General features: G+C 43.8%; 1 protein-coding gene across 3 annotated transcripts in view; it reads right to left on the minus strand.

Moving 5' to 3' along the window:
- The window catches only part of DDO (D-aspartate oxidase), a 28598-nt gene extending 12802 nt beyond the window's left edge, over nucleotides 1–15796 (minus strand). Inside the window, exons 1-5 of one of the 3 annotated variants that reach the window (XM_053301640.1) lie at nucleotides 15663–15726; nucleotides 6651–6847; nucleotides 5690–5816; nucleotides 4945–5122; nucleotides 2901–3009 (exon numbers count right to left, since the gene is read on the minus strand). In XM_053301640.1, coding sequence (XP_053157615.1) covers nucleotides 2901–3009; nucleotides 4945–5116 — 281 coding nt within the window. In that variant the 5' untranslated portion in view covers nucleotides 5117–5122; nucleotides 5690–5816; nucleotides 6651–6847; nucleotides 15663–15726. Of the gene's footprint in view, nucleotides 1–2900; nucleotides 3010–4944; nucleotides 5123–5689; nucleotides 5817–6650; nucleotides 6848–15662 lie in introns of those variants that run through there. The other 2 variants (XM_053301550.1, XM_053301722.1) reach the window with 2 other exon arrangements.
- Between the last annotated feature and the right edge of the window lie 4294 nt (nucleotides 15797–20090).

The raw sequence follows: 20090 nt of genomic DNA on the forward strand, positions 1-20090 counted from the left end.
AAACATTCCGAATGGCCTGGAAGTTTTTCACACACACCTGGCTTTTAGTTCATATCTCCTCCAGAATGGAGCTGTGTATTCACATATTGGCCAAAGTTACCCCGAAGTCCCTGTGAGTTATCAGGGAGCACTTAACACACAATTGGGGTTTTTAATTGCACTTTAGCGTGTAGCCCAATTTATATCCAGGGTAAAAAAATTCCACTTTTTGCGTGGGGTTTTTGGAGTAACTTCAAACTTGCAGTAAAGCCACACAGAAAACCCATGGTAAAGCCTGCTATCTGCTTCACAGTTCTCATGCATACCTCTTGGATCACAGACCAACTTGAGTATAGTGCATTTGTAAAAGAAAAAATGTTGTTTTATTCAGATGTAACAGTTCCACTTTCACTAGGTATGAAGTACTCTATGGTTAGAGATAACTATTTCTGGCAGCTTTACTATAGGAAGGGAAAAATTACTACAGTAAGAAAAACATTCATTAAAATCACAGGATTGACTGATTTAATTGAAATAAAAATAAGAAGAGTCCTGACATCTTGGGCTACAAGTTTACCCAATTTCTGAACTCTAAGCCCAGCCATTATGGAAATGTAAAGAGTTGGGCAAAATGGGGGTGGTGGTGGCATATTGCACTTCTTTATGAAGGCAAAGGGCAGAATCCTTCACATGGGGAAGGAATGATGTTCTTGGGAGGGGGAGCAGGCATTCAGTTCCAGAAGTTTTTTGTAATTTTCTACCATGAAGGAAGCCACTTATAAGACTGTTGTTGTTGTTGAAATTTTTAAAAAAATCATTAAAAATCAGTGGATTGACCAATCTGCTTCAAGATCAACAAATAGTATCCAGATAATCTGCCCTGCATCTGTGCCCAATTTCAGAACTCTTCTGAACTCATTCCAGAAATATAAAAGGGGCCTTCTTTTCCCTTGGGGAACATCATGGGGCCCACTAGGAGAGTGGACACACAGACCTGGGCTGCCAGGTCCATGCCTAATAGCACCCCTGCTGATGATCTAAATTATAATTGTCTACTGGCTGGCAGTGGCTCTGCAAGGTTCCAAGCAGGGTCTTTTCCTCCCCTATCTGGAGATGCCAGGAATGGAACCTACAATCTCGTGCATTCAAAACATGTGCTCTGAGCTAGAGCCCTTTTCCCTTTCCTAGTTTCCCAGTTCTTAAATTCTGCATTATTTGTTTGTTTGTTTGTTTGTTTGTTTGTTTGTTTATTGAAACTTCTTATATACCACTTCCTCCAAAGACTCAAGGGGGTAAATAACAGAAATACCAATAACAATCAAATATATATATATATATATATATATGTATAAAAACAGGGCAAATGCCTGGCGAAACGGGTGTGTCTTAAGAAGGTGTATCTTAAGCATTATGAAAATTTTCAGTTGCTGATAACATAATAGGTGGGTTGTTTTTATTGCAAGCCACTTTTGATATTTTTAACAGAAAAGCAGTATATGCATACAAGCAGCCCCTGCACCTCAGAGTCACAGAAACAGAAAATTACAGCAGTCTAGAAGGACCCCAAGAGTTCATATCTCCACAAAGTGTGACTACTTTATCAAAGGTCTACTGAAAGAGAGAAATTTTTCCCTACTGAAGACAGGAAGAGATGTGGGGGTAGGACCACAGCCTGCTTGAGCACCAACACCAAGAAGACGCTGTCCTGAGTTCAGATATAGTGTTATAAGAACAAGCCCAAGGAACCCCTAGGCTCACTGACTCTGTCCTTCCCACTTCTCATCTGTCACATGCAACAAAGGGAGTGTGAAAGCTTTTATTTTCTGCAGTTCCACACTATATATTAACTCAGAAAACTGTGGTATGTTAGAGCAAATCAAACACCTATAGCCCTATTCAGATTTTATGCTGCACTGACTGCAGGGATCTGGACAGATATACCGTTTTGAATAACAACAACAGCAACAACAACAACTTGATTTGTTAGCCACCCCATAACAAATTGTTCTCTGGACAGCTCACAACAGAGGATTAAAACATACAATAAAAACACATAACACATTAAATCATAACAGACAAAAAAAGGGAAAGAAAATACAAAATACAATACAAAGCAGCTTAAAAACTCATTTTAAAATTAGTTAAAAATCAGATCAAATCTGAAAACCAAAATTTAAAAGGCCTGGGTGAAAAAATTGTCTTTCTTTACCTAACGTCTAAAAGAACAAAGTGACAAAGCCAGGCAAACCTCACTGGGGAAGCTATTCCATAAATGGGGTGCAACCACCAAAAAGGCCCTCTCCCTGGTAGCCACACACCTCACCTCGTTTGGCAGGGGCACCTGTAGGAAGGCCTCTAAAGATCGTAAGGTTTGGGTATGGACAGATAAGAGATAAGTTTATTTGGTCATTGACCAGCAAAATTTGGGTAGGGACATATGTAGCAAGGTGTTCTCTCAGGTAACCTGGTCCCAAGCCATTTAGAGCTGAAAAGGTTAAAACCAGCACTTTGGATTGGGCCCAGAAATGGTCTGAGAGCCAATGTATGTGCACTGAACATATCATGTGAATAGGGGTTATTATATGATATAGGATAAAAGATGCACTAGTTGTAGAATGCGGGTCAGAGCATATACTAAGGCTCATTGGGGTTTTCTTTATGGTGCATATTGGCTTTATCCCTCTCCCTTTCTTCACAATGACACAAAATATTATTCCAAAGGATCCTTTATTTGTTACATTAATATCCCATCTTTCTTCAATAGAGCTCAAAGTAGCAAGCGTGGGGTTCCCAGATTGTCTACCACTCAAGCACTGTCCAGATCTAGAGTCATTTGGCTTTTACAACCTTACTGCATCACATGCCTTCAGCTCATGCCCTAGCAAACAGGCTTGCCAATTAGCAATGAGTTCTTTCTTTACCCAGATATCAAATGAATCCCTGCCTCTGAAGCTTCCGAGGAATTACAGATTAATGAGAGGTAGTCAAATGTTTCTCTAAACCACTTCTTCTGTTGATGAACTGGTGTATCTGTATACCAAAAAAGAAAAAAGTAAAATTCAAATGAAGGGAGAAAAACAGCCCTCTTCAGGTATTATGAGCACTGTGGGTGCTCACACTTATAAGGGCAAAAACAGGAAGGAAGTCCTTCCACCAATCACTCCCCCGTGCCCAACAAACAAGCTTACGGTGGTCTTTGTCTGAAGAGGAGGTGCCGTAAGCATGTTCAACGGCAATTCCGTGAGTAGCAACCTCAATTGATCAAGGCTGCCTCCCCCTTCAGATAAACAGTGCCCTAAGTGTGTTTGTCAGGCACAAGAAGGTGATTGACAGCAGCGGGGGGCAGGGCCGGATTAAGCCAGTGCGGGGCCTGTAGCATATAGTGATGTGCATGGTCCGGAGCAGTCCGGAGCAGCACCAAAGGGGAGCCTATCTTTTAGGGCGGGGAGGGCTTGTTTACCCCTCCCGCGCCTCTTTGCCCCCGCCAGTGGCCGTAATCTACTGTAAAATTGGGGCGCTGGAAACCAGCCGCCGCCGCTTCCGCCGCCCCCCCCCCCGCGAGCAAATTAGAGGAAAAAAAGGCTACTGCCTACAAGGAAGGGCTACTGCCGCCCTGCCGCCCCCCCACCCGCCACCCGCCACCCCCCCACGAGTGCTCACCAAGTTAGAAGAATTTAGAGAGGAGCTCGCGAACAGAGCTCCTCTCTTATCGAAGCCTCCGGCCCAACTGGGGCCTTGGGCGCGTGCGCACGCGCGCTAGAGCTCTTTATCCACTAGAGCTTTTGCCGGAGGCCCGGTCTACCCGCCGGGAGGAAGCCGGGTAGACCGGGCCTCCGGCGATCGGAGGCCCGGTCTACCCGGCTTCCTCCCGGCGGGTAGACCGGGCCTCCGGCAAAAGCTCTAGTGGATAAAGAGCTCTAGCGCGCGTGCGCACGCGCCCAAGGCCCCAGTTGGGCCGGAGGCTTCGATAAGAGAGGAGCTCTGTTCGCGAGCTCCTCTCTAAATTCTTCTAACTTGGTGAGCACTCGTGGGGGGGTGGCGGGTGGCGGGTGGGGGGGCGGCAGGGCGGCAGTAGCCCTTCCTTGTAGGCAGTAGCCTTTTTTTCCTCTAATTTGCTCGCGGGGGGGGCGGTGGAAGCGGCGGCGGCGGCTGGGGCGGCTGGTTTCCAGCGCCCCAATTTTACAGTAGATTACGGCCACTGGCGGGGGCAAAGAGGTGCGGGAGGGGTAAACAAGCCCCCCCCGCCCTTAAAGCAATACCCCCCCACCCGGACCCGGACCAACCAGGGCAGAACCGGTCCGGCAGTTCGGCCATTCTATAGAATGGCCGCCGGACCGGTTCGGACACACGCCTAGTAGCATATGTTATAAAGGGGCCCTAAATTTTTTTAAAAAATGCACATAAATATTAGAATGTAAATTATTTACTTTCATAGTAAAGTAATTCAATTTTTTTCATTTGCTATATTTTGGAGTATGGGAGACCAAGCCACAAACTCACACTTACTACAACAACAGTGAACATCTATATACCGTTTTTTCAATCAAAATTCTCAAAGTGGTTTACATAGAAAAATAAAGCGTGGATAGATTATTCTTTGTCTCCAAAGGGCCCACACTCTAAAAAGAAAAATGTGGTAGGCACCAGCAACAGCCACTGGACAGATGCTGTGCTGGGCCTTCTCTTAAAAGGCACATTTAGCAGAAAAGGGATATTTTATCAAACATGGACCAGATAAAACAGGTAAAGTTTTAACTTTAATTCCCAGTTGGAAGCCGGGCATGCGGGGCCCTCAAAAACGCGGGGCCCTTAGCAAATGCTACATTTGCTACTACGTTAATCCACCTCTGGAGGGTGGGGGGAGGACTTCCTTTTTCAGGACCAATTTAGAGATTGCATGGAAGTATGGGAAATCATACTGTGAAACCTCTACATCTTGTACTTTGGAATGAATATTTCACTCACCTGGGTCAAGATGTGGAATAAGCACCCCAGCTGCTACATCGCTTGTCGTGTTGGGAGTAAATTGATCAGCAATTACAGTCACACTGCAGCCTGAAATAGATTCAGAAATGCAAACGGCTGTGGAGAGACCGATCAGCCCAGCACCAACAACTGCAATCTTTGCCTTGGCCATATTTTGCTAAGAGAAAGGGGGAAAGGGTTTTGTTTTGTTTTTTTAAAAAAAGAGTAAGTTTCTACAGATGAAAGCAAGATTCCTTATCTAATATAATTTTCTACTGATTCTTGTTATCTATTAAAAAAGAAACAGCCTCCAGCAGATCAATTTAAGCAGGGTTCTTAGCCCATGGATCATCCTGCTGAAGTTAAGAAGATTTGAAGCAAGAAATTACACCCATGTGTTAGACTGGGACCCTTCTGGATAGAAAGATGAAACTATAGATGTTATTGTGTAATAACCAAAGCAAGAAGCAGTATGCAAACCACACACTTGATTGATTGATTAGATTGGATTTATATACCATCTTTCATTAAAAAATAATCCCAAGGCAGTTCACAACATATTTAAAACAGTGCAATCTATTAAACAATTAGAACAGTCCAAATAATACATTTGGATATTAAAAACAGTATAAATCTATTTTAAAAATCAGAAAAACAGAAGAACACAGCAAGCAGCAGCAGCAACCACAGAGGAGAGCAGCACTCGGATATAAAAGTCTGAGTAAAAAACTATGTTTTTCCTTGCCTTCTAACAGCACTTATTCTCTTCGCTCTGTTAAAACATAGCCAGTTAGTCAGTCATTTATTGCCTTCAATCAAAGGTCAGCCTCAAGCTACATAAGATCCAGTTGCCATCTGCAAAACAGCAGCATCTGCAAAGAAGACAGGGGAATATGGATGAAAATCCTTAGGACTTTAAAAACAAGTCTTTAAAAACACTGTGTCACTTTATCTCCCTGTGTCCCCTTTACCTCACTGTGTCCCCCTTACCAACCCCCAAATCCAAAGATTTTATAGTATGAGGTAATGCTCAGATTAACCACCTTAAGTGGAGCAGCAAGGAAATGCTTGACTAATAAGCAGAAGGTTGCCGGTTTGAATCCCTATTGGTACTATATTGGGCAGCAGTGATATAGGAAGATCAAACTACGTGGGAGGAGGCAATGGTACACCCCTCCTGTATTCTACTAAAGAAAACCACAGGGGGGGGCTCTGTGGGCACCAGAAGTCAAAATCGACTTGACGGCACACTTTACCACTTTACCTAATGCTCAGATTATTTAGTTTGCTTCCTATGTGTTTTTCTAAGTAAATGGGGGTGGGGGGGTGGTAAATAGCTAGTTGTAGGATGGAGATATCTCACAGTTTTCATGACTCTATGAGATTAACTTCTCTACTAGTGTGGTACCTCATATGCAGTAAGGCTAAATGTGGGATGGCCCTGAAAGAAACGGGATATATCATGGAGAGATAGACCCTTGCCCGAACCAGTTCGGCACTGAACCTCCCTAATACATCTAGGCCAGCGTGAGATGGTTAGAAGCCACAGGGTATATCTTATATTCTGAAGGTGGCTGGTTATAAAGAAGATCCTGGTAATGGCACACAGAAACCCTGATCCAACCTCCAAGTTTATCATAACTCTAAGAACTCATGATATATATGACAGTGAGGCTCAAGCAGTCTAAATTTAGGATAAAATCTACCAATCCTTGCTCCAGTTCAGTATCCACAAGCCATGATAGCTCTGCAAGGAAATTACACCAGTGGTTTATTTGTCATATTTGAATTCCATCCGTCTTCTCAGGGAGGATGGACAGATTTATCATCACAACAGCCTGTATGGTAACTTGGCTTCAGAAACTGTGACATCTTCGCAGTTACCCAAGAGCAAGGAGGACATCTATGAATAAATGGAGAGAGCAGAGCTTAGTGGTAGAGCACTGCTTTTCACACAGAAGGCCTCGGATCCATTCCCTTGCATCTTTCCAGTGGGGTCGGGAAAGAAACCCTAGGAAGTCTAGCCAGTCAGGGTAGAGCAGGGGATAAGCAACCTTGGCTTGCCAGCAATTTACTGTAGCTGGGGATGATGGGAGTTTTAGTTCATCAACAGCCAGACCATGTTTGCCTACCCCTGCTGCAGACAGTATTGACCTAGATCAGGGGGACCCTACTCAAATGCCCCAGAGGGCCAGAACCAACCATAACTTGATGTGTGTGGGGTTTGAGGCTAAGTGGCCAGATTTGGCTTTTAAAAAGCCAAATTCCGGCTTACGGCTCATTTGACCCACGGGTATACCCCTTAGGTTCTGGCAACTTCCAGCACCTTATAACATTAAAACTGATTAACAGTTTTAATTAAAGCCATTATTAGCTACTTGAACTCCCCTATCGCCCCCTCAAGTACGGAACTCACAATTTTAACCAAGAATAGTAGCCAGAAAACGGGCCCTGTCCCTGCTCAGTCAGTGGGGCACCTGGAGTGCATCCAAGCCTCAAACAAATGCCAAGACCTCCCCTGTCCCTTAATTGCTGTTGCTTTCAGGCTACAATCCCAGGCATACTTACTTGGGAGTAAGCCTTACTGGGTACACTGTGGGACATATTTCTGAATAAACATGCATAGGCTGGTGCTGTAAGGCAGTTTCTGGAGAGGACAGGTCTTCTTTGGAGAAGAGGGAACTGACCAAAGGAGTGACCGACCCTCTGCTTTTCTGGGATATGCTCGACCTGTGCTTGCCTGATACTGCTTCCCTTGCTGTTCCAGCCCACTCCATTCATAGCCGCTGCTGCTGCTCAAGCAGCAGCAACCGGCTCACTCCCTTATTGGTCCATCGCTGCCCCATGCATCTCATCTGGCCTCAAGCACCCAACAGCACTGAGCCACTGATGCTACTAGTTGGGACAAGTCAAGGGCTCTTCATGGCTCCTGCTATTGCTGCAGCATATTTTCACCTGCTGGGGACCAGCTGATACTTTAGCGTTCAGTTGTATCAATGTTTTTAGTGTTTCAAGCTGGATAACGTTTTAGATTTATTTTTGCAGGAATTGTGTTTTAATTTATTTCAGACTTGGGTATTTGTCAGGTATCAATTTGAAAGAGAGATGTATGTATGTATGTGTTTATTTCGGCCCAAGGCCAGCATATTGAAAGAGAAATGTAATATATTAGTTTTTGAAATCCATCCATTCATAGGAGAATCTGGGTAGAAGGCTGCAGTTTTGAGTCCAAGCATCAGACTTTATAGCAATCTTGTGATTGCCTTATATCCTTGTCAAATCTCTTTATTTTGGTCAGCGACCAGCATGAGATTAAAACAAATGCAGAAGACAATCAAACTTCTACTACAAACAATAAAACCAAATAAATTTTAAAAAGTCCTCCTCAGCATAGATCAAGGTACTGAAAATACTTCTAAAAATACATAATTAAGAATAAAAGGAGGCAGCAGTATTTCGTACTTATGAGACTATTACACACAAATCAATGCTCAAACAGTTGCCTTCCCGACTCCTGAATCTGAGAGAGGTTAAACAATTCAGGAGCTTGGGAGAATTTTGTTGTTAGATTTACTGATGATATACAGGTGATCCCAATACCTGCGTGCCCACTTGCAGTTAGCCAGATTGTAGCTACAAAAGTTGCTCTGGCCTTAAATCCATCACCTATTTTCCCATTATTAAGCTCTTACGCAAACGGAGGGCTGGCCTACAAAATTTAGCTACCTTTCTGGTGGTGCTGGAATTATTTCCTTCCAACAGCCTGCCAATCATCTGAGGAGAATTGAGACCTGCGCATTTAGCCATCAAAGGGTAAATGAGATCCCGATGCAGGTCTCTATAGAACAAACATTCCAATAGCACATGGGTGACTGTTTCCACTTGACCCTCCCCACATGGGCAGAGCCTCTCCCCATAGGGAGTCCCTCTATATCGGCCCTCTAAGATGGCTGAAGGCAGGATATTGCATCTTGCCAAGGCAAAAACTCTTCTAAGTGGGGGCACCTCCAAGACAGTGAGATAGGGTGCTGGGGCCAAACTATACCTGACTGATTCCTGGCTCTGAAAGTCAGGTGTCCTTGTTATATCCGTTTGTCTCTCATTATCCTCAGTTCTCTAGCTGTCTCCAAACTTTGCGTAAGCAAGGCAGACTGATCGAGGCCCAAAGCGGTCAACTTTTGGTTCAGAGCACACTTCTAGGTCGACTGATAGGAATCCTCTAATACTAAGCGGCTCAGCCCTGTGTCCGAGGAAAAAACTCTCCGCCAATAAAACAGCACCATTTGCCAGCATCTGACCTCAACTCTAATGAGACCCGCCTCCAATCTGAGCCTTGAATTAGAGGTGCACTTGGGTGTCTGAAATATTGCTCTCAAGAATTTAGACTGCACCACTTCTAGGGGGGACAGATCTGGGTAAGGACCCAATTGGGCACCATATAGTAACTATGCCAATGATTTCACTTGAAAAAGTTTTAAGGCCGCGGGGATAAAATACCTTCCCCTGGTTCTATAGAACCGCAAAATAGCTCAGGCACTGTTTTGGGCAGCCTGGGCCACATGAGAGGCATGGGCTCGTCTTGATCCCGATGAGTGAACGTCTACCCCCAAGTATACACAATTTTGGACCTGCTCTATCCTTTGTCCATCGACCTTCCATACCTGTCTCTTAGGTCTCCTAGCAAAGGAAAGCACCTTTGTTTTCTGATAATTAATACTTAGCCGTTCTCTCTTACAATAAACAGCCAATGCCCCAAGGCCCTCCTTAGACCAACTGTGGTTCTAGCCAGAATGGCCGTGTCATCCGTCATGTGATTGCCTTATATCCTTGCCTTATATCAGAATGGGCAGTTCTTCATACTGGCAGTTCTTTTTTATGATCCGGTCAAGCAACACGTGTTCCTTGTCCTTTGTACCCTGTTTAAAAACCACTTTGATTTTCAACTTTATTGGTGCTTTTGAAGTTCATCAAGACAAGTCCTGTTGGATCATTTTCAAGCAGGACTTGTTTTTGTTTGCTTTTTCATTCAAAATGTTGTTCTTTGTCCTTTGCAAGTAGACACTGGTTGATCATTCCCCAGTGTCACTTTATAATATAGTTCTGGGGAAAGAATATTGAAAGAAGAGTGCCTGCTCCTGGTCCTTCTCAGAAAGAGCTCTAGCATGCTTACGGGCTGGGCTTTCAACAACTTATTACTATTTTTGGCATTGTTCAGTTCTCTCTGGGTTGACATCTTCAGACTCACATCGTGAACACTTTAACAGACCTGCTTTCTTGGTTTATGTACAGTGTATTTATAACCGTTCACTTATTTTTCCTATTTTAGATTCAGTTTGTACTTACCATAAACTTTCTGATAGTTTTTACTATTTTGTTTTTGGAAGGTCACCAATTTCTTTACAGCTACATTGTGCTTGTCTGTGGCCCAGTTTTACAAAAGCAGGAGAGGGAAAACATATCACTAGTTCCTCCTTGCCAAGTTAATGACAGAGAAGAACAATGCATTTACTGCAGCTCCACAAAAGTGGTTGTAGATCAGAACTTTTGCTCTGGATCCCAAATGACCCCAAATACTTCATTTAGTCCTCAAAAAAATGTGTGTGGGGAGTAGGGGGAAGGCAGAAATAAGTTGGCTGTATTACCCTTAAACAGCCTGTCCATATGTAAACTGTGAATTATAACAGTAAAGTGTGCCATCAAGTCGATTTTGACTCCTGGCGCCCACAGAGCCCTGTGGTTTTCTTAGAATACAGGAGGGAGTTACCATTGCCTCCTCCCATGCAGTATGAAATGATGCCTTTCAGCACCTTCCTATATCGCTGCTGCCCAATATAGCTGTTTCCCATAGTCTGGGAAACATACCAGCAGGGATTTGAACTGGTAACCTCTGGCTGGCTAGTCAAGTCATTTCCCCACTGCTCCAATAGGTGACATGCTGGCTCAGTAGTGGGAGCAAATTTTTGACAACCCAGGAAGAGCTCTGTGTCACCCAGAAATATGTCCTTGAGTGTCATGCAGCCCTCAGGGACACATCTTTGGTGACAAAGAGAGCCTCTGGGGGAAGGGGAGGTTGTTGAAATCCCCACATACAAACATACTATGTACTGCCAGTCAGGAATTCTTTAGAAGCACTGGCGCTACTTCTCTCATTACACCGGTGCTGACATCCTGAAATCAAAATCAGTGGCTGTCAGGCTGCCAAATCAAATGACATCATAGAGACACAGAAAGCTGCCATATACCGAGTCAGACCATTGGTCCATCTAGCTCAGTATTGTCTACACAGACTGGCAGTGGCTTTTCTAAGGCTGCAGGAGTCTCTCTCAGCCCTATCTGGAGATGTAAGGGAACTTGGAACCTTCTGCATCCAAGCATGCAGATGCTCTTCCCAGAGCGGCCCCATCCTCCTAATGGGAAAATCTTACAGCGCTCCCATGCAGTCTCCCATTCAAATGAAAACCAGGGTGGACCCTGCTTAGCAAAGGGAACAATTAATGCTTGCTACTACTACCAGACCAGTCACCTGATGGCTCAGTGGGGAAGTAACTTGCCTAGGGAGCAAGAAGTTGCTGGTTTGAATCCCCGCTGATATGTTTCCCAGACAATGGGAAACACCACTATCAGGCAGCAGTGATATAGGAAGATGCTGAAAGGCATCATCTCGGGAGATGGCAATGGTAAACCCCTCCTATATTCTACCAAAGCAAACCACATGGCTCTGTGTTCGCCAGGAGTTGATTCACAAAAGAAATAGTCAAATTTCTATTGTGAATCAACAGCACTCATGTTCCCTAAACAGGCAGTCTTAAGGAAGTGTGAGGCTCTGCATGTTTACTCAAAGTAAGTCCTACTAAGTTCAATGGAACTTATTCCCAAATGACTATCCATTGGATTGCAACCTAAACAAAGCTCCCCACGCACCCACCCACCCCCGCCTTACTAAGGACCTGGAGCTTCCCTGCCCTTCCAAACAGCAGTCAGTGAAGTGAATAGTTGCAGGGAAACTCACAGTAGAGTGATATCACACCATGGGTTCTGCAGTAATGGACACTGCTGGGAGAGGGGGAGGTGATGTGGAGCTCAGCTGCTGCTTTGGGGGGCAACCATGTGACTTCAATTCTGTCTACTGTAGTTTCAGCCTTCAGTTACTAATTAGCTGAATGGTTACTATTTACCTGCATTTTCCCATGTGTCAGAGATCAAGGTCATCCTATCATCAACATGGTAACTCATCACATGATGGGGTAAGTAATGACTTGCCTAGCAAGCCAGAGGTTGCCGGTTCGAATCCTCCACTGGTATGTTTCCCAGACTATGGGAAACACCTATATCGGGCAGCAGCGATATAGGAAGGTGCTGAAAGGCATCATCTCATACAGCACTGGAGACAGCAACGGTAAACTCCTCCTGTATGGCTCTGTGTTCATCAGGAGTCAAAACTGACATGACAGAACACTTTAATGAGCTCCTGATTCTCTTGGGCTAGTTTCAGCTTTTGATTCACTCTTTCTTTGTGTGCTTATTTCATCATGATAAATGGCTTTTGTAAATGTGAATAAAAAAGATACCAGGCCTAGTTTGTAGCTCAGGCAAAAGTTAGCTCGAAGTATGATGATGTTCAGCTCCAGAGCAGAATTTAACCCACAATAGGGGGTGGGGGTTGATTTACACATGTATGTACCTCACTTGATTTCTTTCCACTTGATGACTGCCAACTGAATGAAGTAACTTGCATCGAGGGGTTCTCAAGTTTGGGTCCCCAGATGCTGTTGCACTACAACTCTCATCATCCTCATCCTGAAGACTACTGTGAAGAGTGCAGGTCTTGTGGTAGCAAGTGTGACTTGTCCCCTTAGCTAAGCAGGGTCCACTGGGTTGCATATAAAAGGGATAGAAGTGTGAGCACTGTAAGATATTCCCCTCTGGGGATGGAGAAGCTCTGGGAAGAGCATCTAGGTTCCAAGTTCCCTCTCTGGCATCTCCAAGATAGGGCTGAGAGAGATTCCTGCCTGCAACCTCGGAGAAGTCGCTGCCAGTCTGTGCAGACAATGCTGAGTGAGATGGACCTATGGTCTGAGTCATCATCATCAGTTTTATTACGGCCATTGGCCAGCAAAAATGGTAGTAACAACTATACACAATACGTCAATAAAACAATGCTAAAACACAATATGACAGATTACAATCAATAATAATAAATTATTTAAAAACAACAGACAGCTCTCGCAGTTAGGCACTTAATAGGGACCTCAGCCTAATGGCAATACAGAAAAATTTAGCCACAACTGCTGCAGTCCCAGGGCTCGAATCCGCGAGGCAGTAATAAGTATAAGAGAGATCACACCTTCCGGGAAATTTAAGTAACAAAGGGGAAATTAGCTCTTCTCTAGCGTCCCGATACAACGAGCAGTACAACAACACATGGGTGACAGTTTCCAGAAGGCCAACGCCACAAGGGCTGAAAACCGCAACAGGATTATCTTTTGCAAACCTCCGATCCAAAAGGGAAGAGGGCAACACATTGAACCGGGCCCGGGCAAATGCAGCCCAAAATTTGGAAAAATGTAGCATTGTCAAATAACTAGCACCTCTATCTCCCCAGGGTGGCAAAATCCCAAAATGTAAAGGGGAGCAGGTCCTATTGGCCGAAGACCTAAGTTCCTGCCGTTCAATATCGTGCAACCGGAGAAATAATATTTCCTTCACCTTATTATATTCCCAAGTGAGGAGTTCTGAAGGAGAAAGGCCCAGTTGAATAATTTTATTATTTACAAATGTTAGCCAAGGGTTAGGATAAGAATCCACCCATAGATGTTGGAAAAAAGAAAATTCCTGAATCTCAGAACAGAGTTTACTCCATCTAGTGAAAGTAAGCTCCCAGGCTTTACAGACAATAGAGAAAGACCCAGATTCCAAACATAGAGCAGAATAAGGCACACATCTAGGCACTGCAAAAATTGCTCTCAGAAAAATAGACTGTACTCTCTCCAGTTCAGCTGTTACACCCTGGATCCATAGCGAAACTCCAAAAAGTAGTTGGGCCACGATCTTAGCACGAAATACCTGGAGTGCCATGGGAACAAACTGGCCCCCTTTAGAGTAGTAAAATCGCAAAAAGGCACTGAGGGTATTGCGGGCTTTGTGAATTGGAAGACAGCCTTTGGGTTTTCCAATTTAGATTATATTGAAATGATATGCCTAAATATTTATAGTTGTAAACCTGCTCAATGTGGTTCTGATTTATTACCCATTTATATAGTTTCCTGGATTTAGAGAAAACCAGGACCTTTGTTTTTTTGTAGTTAACTGTTAGTTTGTTATCATTGCAGTAGCCAGCAAAAGCACGCAACAGTCTTTGTAAACCTAATCTGGACTGAGATAACATGGCTGCGTCATCGGCATAGAGTAGAATGGGCACTCGTTTGTTAGCCAGCTTCGGGGCATGAGAGTCCACACTCTCCAGAAATGGAGCTAAATCATTGATAAAGAGATTGAATAGTGTCGGGGCCAAAGGTCTGAGTCAGTATATGGCAGCTTCTATGTTCCTATAAGTGCCTACACTCTGTCATGGGAGGAGAGCTGGTCTTGTGGTAGCAAACATGACTTGTCGCCCTTTGCTAAGCAGGGTCTGCCCTGGATGCATTTGAATGAGAGACTACATGTGAGTGCTGTAAGATATTCCCCTTAGGTGATGGGGCCACTCTGGGAAGAGTATCTGCATACTTGTGTGTAGAAGGTTCCAAGTTCCCCCTCCCTGGCATCTCTTAGAAAAGGCTGAGAGAGATCCCTGCCTGTAACCTTGGAGAAGCCACTGCCAGTCTGTGTAGACAATACTGTCCTAGATGGACCAATGGTCTGACTCAGTATATGGCAGCTTCCTATGTAAATGGGGATGGTGGGGCTTGTATTCCTACAATATCTGAGGGACCAAGTTTGACAACTCACACCTTACATGATGACATCCAGTGACACAAAAATTCTAGTTGTGATGGCTTATACAACACACATGTCATGATGATGACGACGACAATGTAATATTGATGTGAACATGAGGAACTGGCTTGAATAAAGGTTGTTGTTTCCCCCCCAAAATGCAGATCTGTAATCAGGAGACCTCCCACATAGTTTTCAAAATTAATAGCAGCTCTATGTTTCCCCTCCCCAAATTGCCATGTGGCTGGGGAACGAGAGCCAGAACAAAAGGTATGGGAAAGAGGCTGGGCTCCCATTCAAGCACTGCCTGGGGAGACAGGGTGACCCCGTGTCCTCCTCGAGGGATGTGCTAGGGGGCTGGGATGAATATGCTCTCAGCCCCTAACGCAGCCCTCGAGGAGGACACGGCGGGGCTCCTTGCACTGCGGACTTTGGAGCAGTTTGTCTAAACTGGGTCGAGTCTCCCTTCAGAGACATCAAAGTCAGCTCGGCAGTACCATCTCTGGTCGACAGTCCGTGCCCGTGTTTCCAAGTTCAAAATGACGCTAGTAAGAACAGAAGCGATAAATCAAGGCATCAGAGATGAGCCAAAAGTCGCTTTCTCGGGCACCTGTTTACCAGAAATTGGATATTGTTGCAAAACCCAGTCTAGCAAAAGTTCCTGATACAGGATCTGCCTTTCCCTGGGGGCTGGGACATCATCAGGTCATCAGCTAATCCGACGAGCCTTTAAGAAGCCGGAGATCCCGAACGAGAGAGAGAGAGAGAGAGAGAGAAAGAAATACCTTTCTGTGCAAAACGCTCCAGATTCTTGGTGAGCAATCGCGCTTTCCCACCAATGGCTTATAATACGGCTACAGAAGCGGCGATGCAAAGACAACGGAAGAAACCATGGATTCGGGGGGCGGGACAATGATCACAAGCCCTCTCTGCTCCTCCCTGATTGGATGCCGCTGATGGCTTTTGACACTGGCTCGCTGCTGTCGGAGGCTTTTGCCAATAGAGAATCGGCAATTCCTTATCTCGAACTAGAAATAATTTCCACTCGCAAATTGTACTCTTTTACTCGGAACGACTGTACAACGCAGACTTTTAAGTATCAAGCCTCAGACAAGTTACTCACAGACAGCAACATGTATGGGCGAAGAACTTGTTTTGTGGTCCCCAAACTGGCTGTACTTTGGAGAGTGAATTAGAAGCATCGTTGAATTCATTTCAAACAACGTAACAAGACTGCAGATCCTGCTTGGGAGAAAAATATTCCTTTTTTACCCTGCTTTCCTTGTCATGGTATAATTAGAAGTTATGTAGTATAATTGAACATATTGCAACACAGAGTGTGCTAGATCTTGAGAATCTGTATGTATGCGTTTCATGTCTTATGTTTTATGTTTTTCCATTTGCTCCAAACCAATATACTCAGGGGCATAACAAGCTTTCGGACCTCTGAAAAGTATAAGCATGCATATGTATTCAGTACTTGGTTTGGGCCCCTTTTGCAGCAATTACTGCCTCAATGCGGTGTGGCATGGATGCTATCAGCCTGTGGCACTGATGAGGTATTATGGAAGACCAGGATGCTTCATTAGCGGCCTTCAGCAATTCTGCATTGTTTGGTCTCATGTCTCTCATCGTTCTCTTGGCAATGCCCCATAGATTCTCTATGGGGTCAGGTCAGGCGAGTTTGCTGGCCAATCAAGCACAGCACACTGTATACTTTTCAGAGGTCCGATATTGTTCTGTTCTTCAATCCTTGTCTTCTTGGTTCCATGTAATATTCTAATTTTCTGAGATTGTGGATTTGGGGTTTTCATGAGCTGTACGCCATGATCATCACAATTATAACAAATTAAGGCTTGTCTTATCTCGCTTTGCATGTAATGCGTCTGTCTCATATATGAGTTTCACCTTTTAATTTGCATTACTGAAATTAATGGACTTTTGCACGATATTCTAATTTTCCAAGTTTCACCTGCATTTCCCCAGAGGGATAAATGAGAAACTCAAAAAGATCAATAGTTCTGAGAATTATTGGCAGTCTCTCCAGACAAGAATTCTCAGGATAAGATTGGTATAAAACATGTATATGTTTATAGTGTAGAAGATAGATGTCCTCCACCTACATCTCTCCCATGCTGAAGAATGACTTTGCCTCCACTTCTGTGGGTGAACAATAATGACATCACCTGTGGTTTCTCAGTTATGACGCACTGTTTCCTTGGTGATAGCTAAAGTTCCATCACCAAACTTTAGCCATCAAGGTGTTGAGGAGAAGCAGTGGCATCTCAGAGGTTATGACGCACTGTTTCCTTGGTGATAGCTAAAGTTCCATCACCAAACTTTAGCCATCAAGGTGTTGAGGAGAAGCAGTGGCATCTCAGAGGAGCAGCTGGTTTCTCCTCCTAGCCCAAGAAGAAATGGGATAATCATGGCAAAGCAGTTGTGCTCCTTTTAAATATACAAATGAGTGGCAAGGCTGCCAGGTAAGAAGTGTCTTTCTGTTCTAGAAGAATAATGTGTAAGGGCTGTAGGTGGTGTGAAACCAAGCCATCCAGCAGATGAGGAGAGTATTTCAGCATCTCTAAATGGCAAATGCTTTCATTTCCTTCCTTTGTTTGACTCTGTAAATAACCTTTGCCAAGGGTTAATTCTAGGGACAGTAAGGGGGAAAGATACTAGGTTGCCTGGAGAAGAACCTTCACCCTGGAAGTAGAGCAACTTGAACTGGAAACTACAGACAAATGGACACCACCAATAAGACAACCTTCATTTTGGGAATCATCTGGAATAACAAAAAACAACAACAAAAAGATTCAACCAAGTTTAAGAGAATAAACTCAAAACAAAAATTGTGATGCAAGGTAGGGGATGATTTAATTAATACATTTTAATACCACCCCATATGTAAGCCCTTGTGCAGTTATGCAAGGTAAGGAAAACAACTCGTTGCACTGTTTCAGAAAAGGGGATGCAAAAACTTCAGATAGTAACATCACCAACACAAAGGTAAGTGCTTTATTGATAAAGCAGCCACTTGGTTTCTTTCTGAGAGAATGAGAGGCAACACCATCACAACATGTTTTATTAGCAGGAAAGTGCTTGGGTTGAAATGTGTGGTTTTAAATCAGTTTCAGAAAGCAACAAACTCATTACAAAAAGTCCAGTGATACACATTGTTGCACTATTTCAGGAAGGAGGAAGTGTAAAATATCACAGATATTCACCACCACCATGAAAATAAGTTCTTAAGAGGTAAGTCCTTTCTTGCTAAAACAAATGACTACTTGGTTTCTTTTCTGGCCCACTGGCCCAGCCAACCACAGAAAGTGTCTTTCATGATTGAATCTTGATCTAACCATTTTTTTACTGTTTTGCAGACTGAAAGGTAATTTTCCAGGTTACAAGAAACTGCAATTTACCTTTTCTCATAAGCGAAAAAGAGTGACTTCTCCAAGTTTTTTTTAAAAAAGCCCTTAGTCTTGTATGGGAACTGACTTGCGCAGATAACTGGATGCAGCAGAGGCAATATATATTTGCAGGAAATGGCTTTATTTGAAAAGCATAAAGCAATTCATGGTTTCCTGCAAGCTTAAGAAAGTAACAAACTCTTAACAAAATGTCTGTTGTGAGGTAAGCAACATCAGAATTCTTGCTTTGCTTCAGAACATGTGAAAATCACTAACGTGTACTATAAGTTCTTGGTGTAAGTCCATAGACTGTTATGAAGCGAAACCTTTATTGCTATGGGAAGTGGCTGCTTGGTTCCATTTCTATTCCACTGGCCTTTTTAGACCAATCACTGAAAATGAAGTATGCGGACCTTCAAGGATATTGGTTGATTTTTAAATGATTTTTTAAAAAAGTTTCCATAACTATTTACAAGTGTCACAGTGGCTTTGTTTCATGGCAGAAAGTTACAAAAAGTTCTGGAATTGAACCCCCACCCCACTCTGTCCATCATTCAAGCCTCATTTGCAGAAAACATCTCCTTGCCTTCATATTAAAAAATGGGGTGCCTCCATTTTCCCCCACCCCTTATTATGACTCATTAAAAATCAACAGGCAGACTGATGTCCTTGAATTTCCTCACATTTAAGCCTTCAATCATGTAGGAACACCATGTGAAATTTCAGAGCTTTCTGTCCAGCCATTCGGGAGTTATTAATATTTTTGAGTTTCCCATTAATTCCTATGGGGAAATTATAATGTAAGGGGGAAAATTGGGCACAGCTCCCCCACTGGCAGCCTGTGTTCATTGCCCATGGTTGCTCAGTTGTAGATTCACCCTTGAGTTCAATCTGTCCTGGATGCAGAAATAGGGTTTTGCAACAAGCACATCTCTAGCAGCATATAATTTTAGAGTTGGAAGTTACCTTGAACGTCTCCTAGTCCAACCCACTGCTCAGGGCAGGAAAATGCTATGGCATCACTGACAAATGGCTTCCCAGCCTGTGTCTGAAAACTCCAAGTGAAGGAGAGCCTACTACTGCACAAGGAAGACTGTCCCACTGAGCAGCTCTTATATTTAGAAAAGTCTTCCTAACATCTATCCTAAATCATCTTCCTTATTCTAGTGAAGCTTCTATATGAAGCTGCCATACGCTGAGCCATCCCATTGGTCTAGTCTTATCCAATTCAGTCTTGTCTACGCTGACTGGTGTTGGCTCTCCCAGGTCTCAGGCAGGGCTATTTCCCAGCCCTTCCTAGACATGCCAAGGATTGAACCTGGGAACTTCTGCAGGCAAAGCAGGCACTCTCCTCCCATGGAGCTCTAGCCCTTCTCACTTGAGGTTCTTTTTCCTCATAGAAGCATTTATTGCCAATTTCAGAATGATAATTGAAGGTGTACCGATTGCTTATTTTTCAATTAATCAATACATAGTAATTTCCCCCCCAGTTGTTTTGTTACAAAAAACACTAAGAAGATTCTTGAGTGGTGTATTCAAAAAAATAAAAGCTTACCTCACACAGCTGAATCCAGTCAGATTTTGCCATCACCTCATGTTGGTTGGTGTGTTTCGGATATAGCTAATGTGAGAGCATCATTAGCTACAAATGCTGTGATTGGTGGGTAGTGACAGAGTTTTAAAGGACACTGTGAGAGAGGTGTGACCTTCCCCAAACTTCTCTTTAAAACCAGAGCAAAGTGGGATCACACATATTCCATCCCTGGCACAACAAGCTATTTCTATCACCTCTGCTCTCCCCCAAGG

This window comes from Hemicordylus capensis, chromosome 1 (genome assembly GCF_027244095.1).
Source record: "Hemicordylus capensis ecotype Gifberg chromosome 1, rHemCap1.1.pri, whole genome shotgun sequence".
NCBI classification, from domain to species: Eukaryota; Metazoa; Chordata; class Lepidosauria; order Squamata; family Cordylidae; genus Hemicordylus; species Hemicordylus capensis.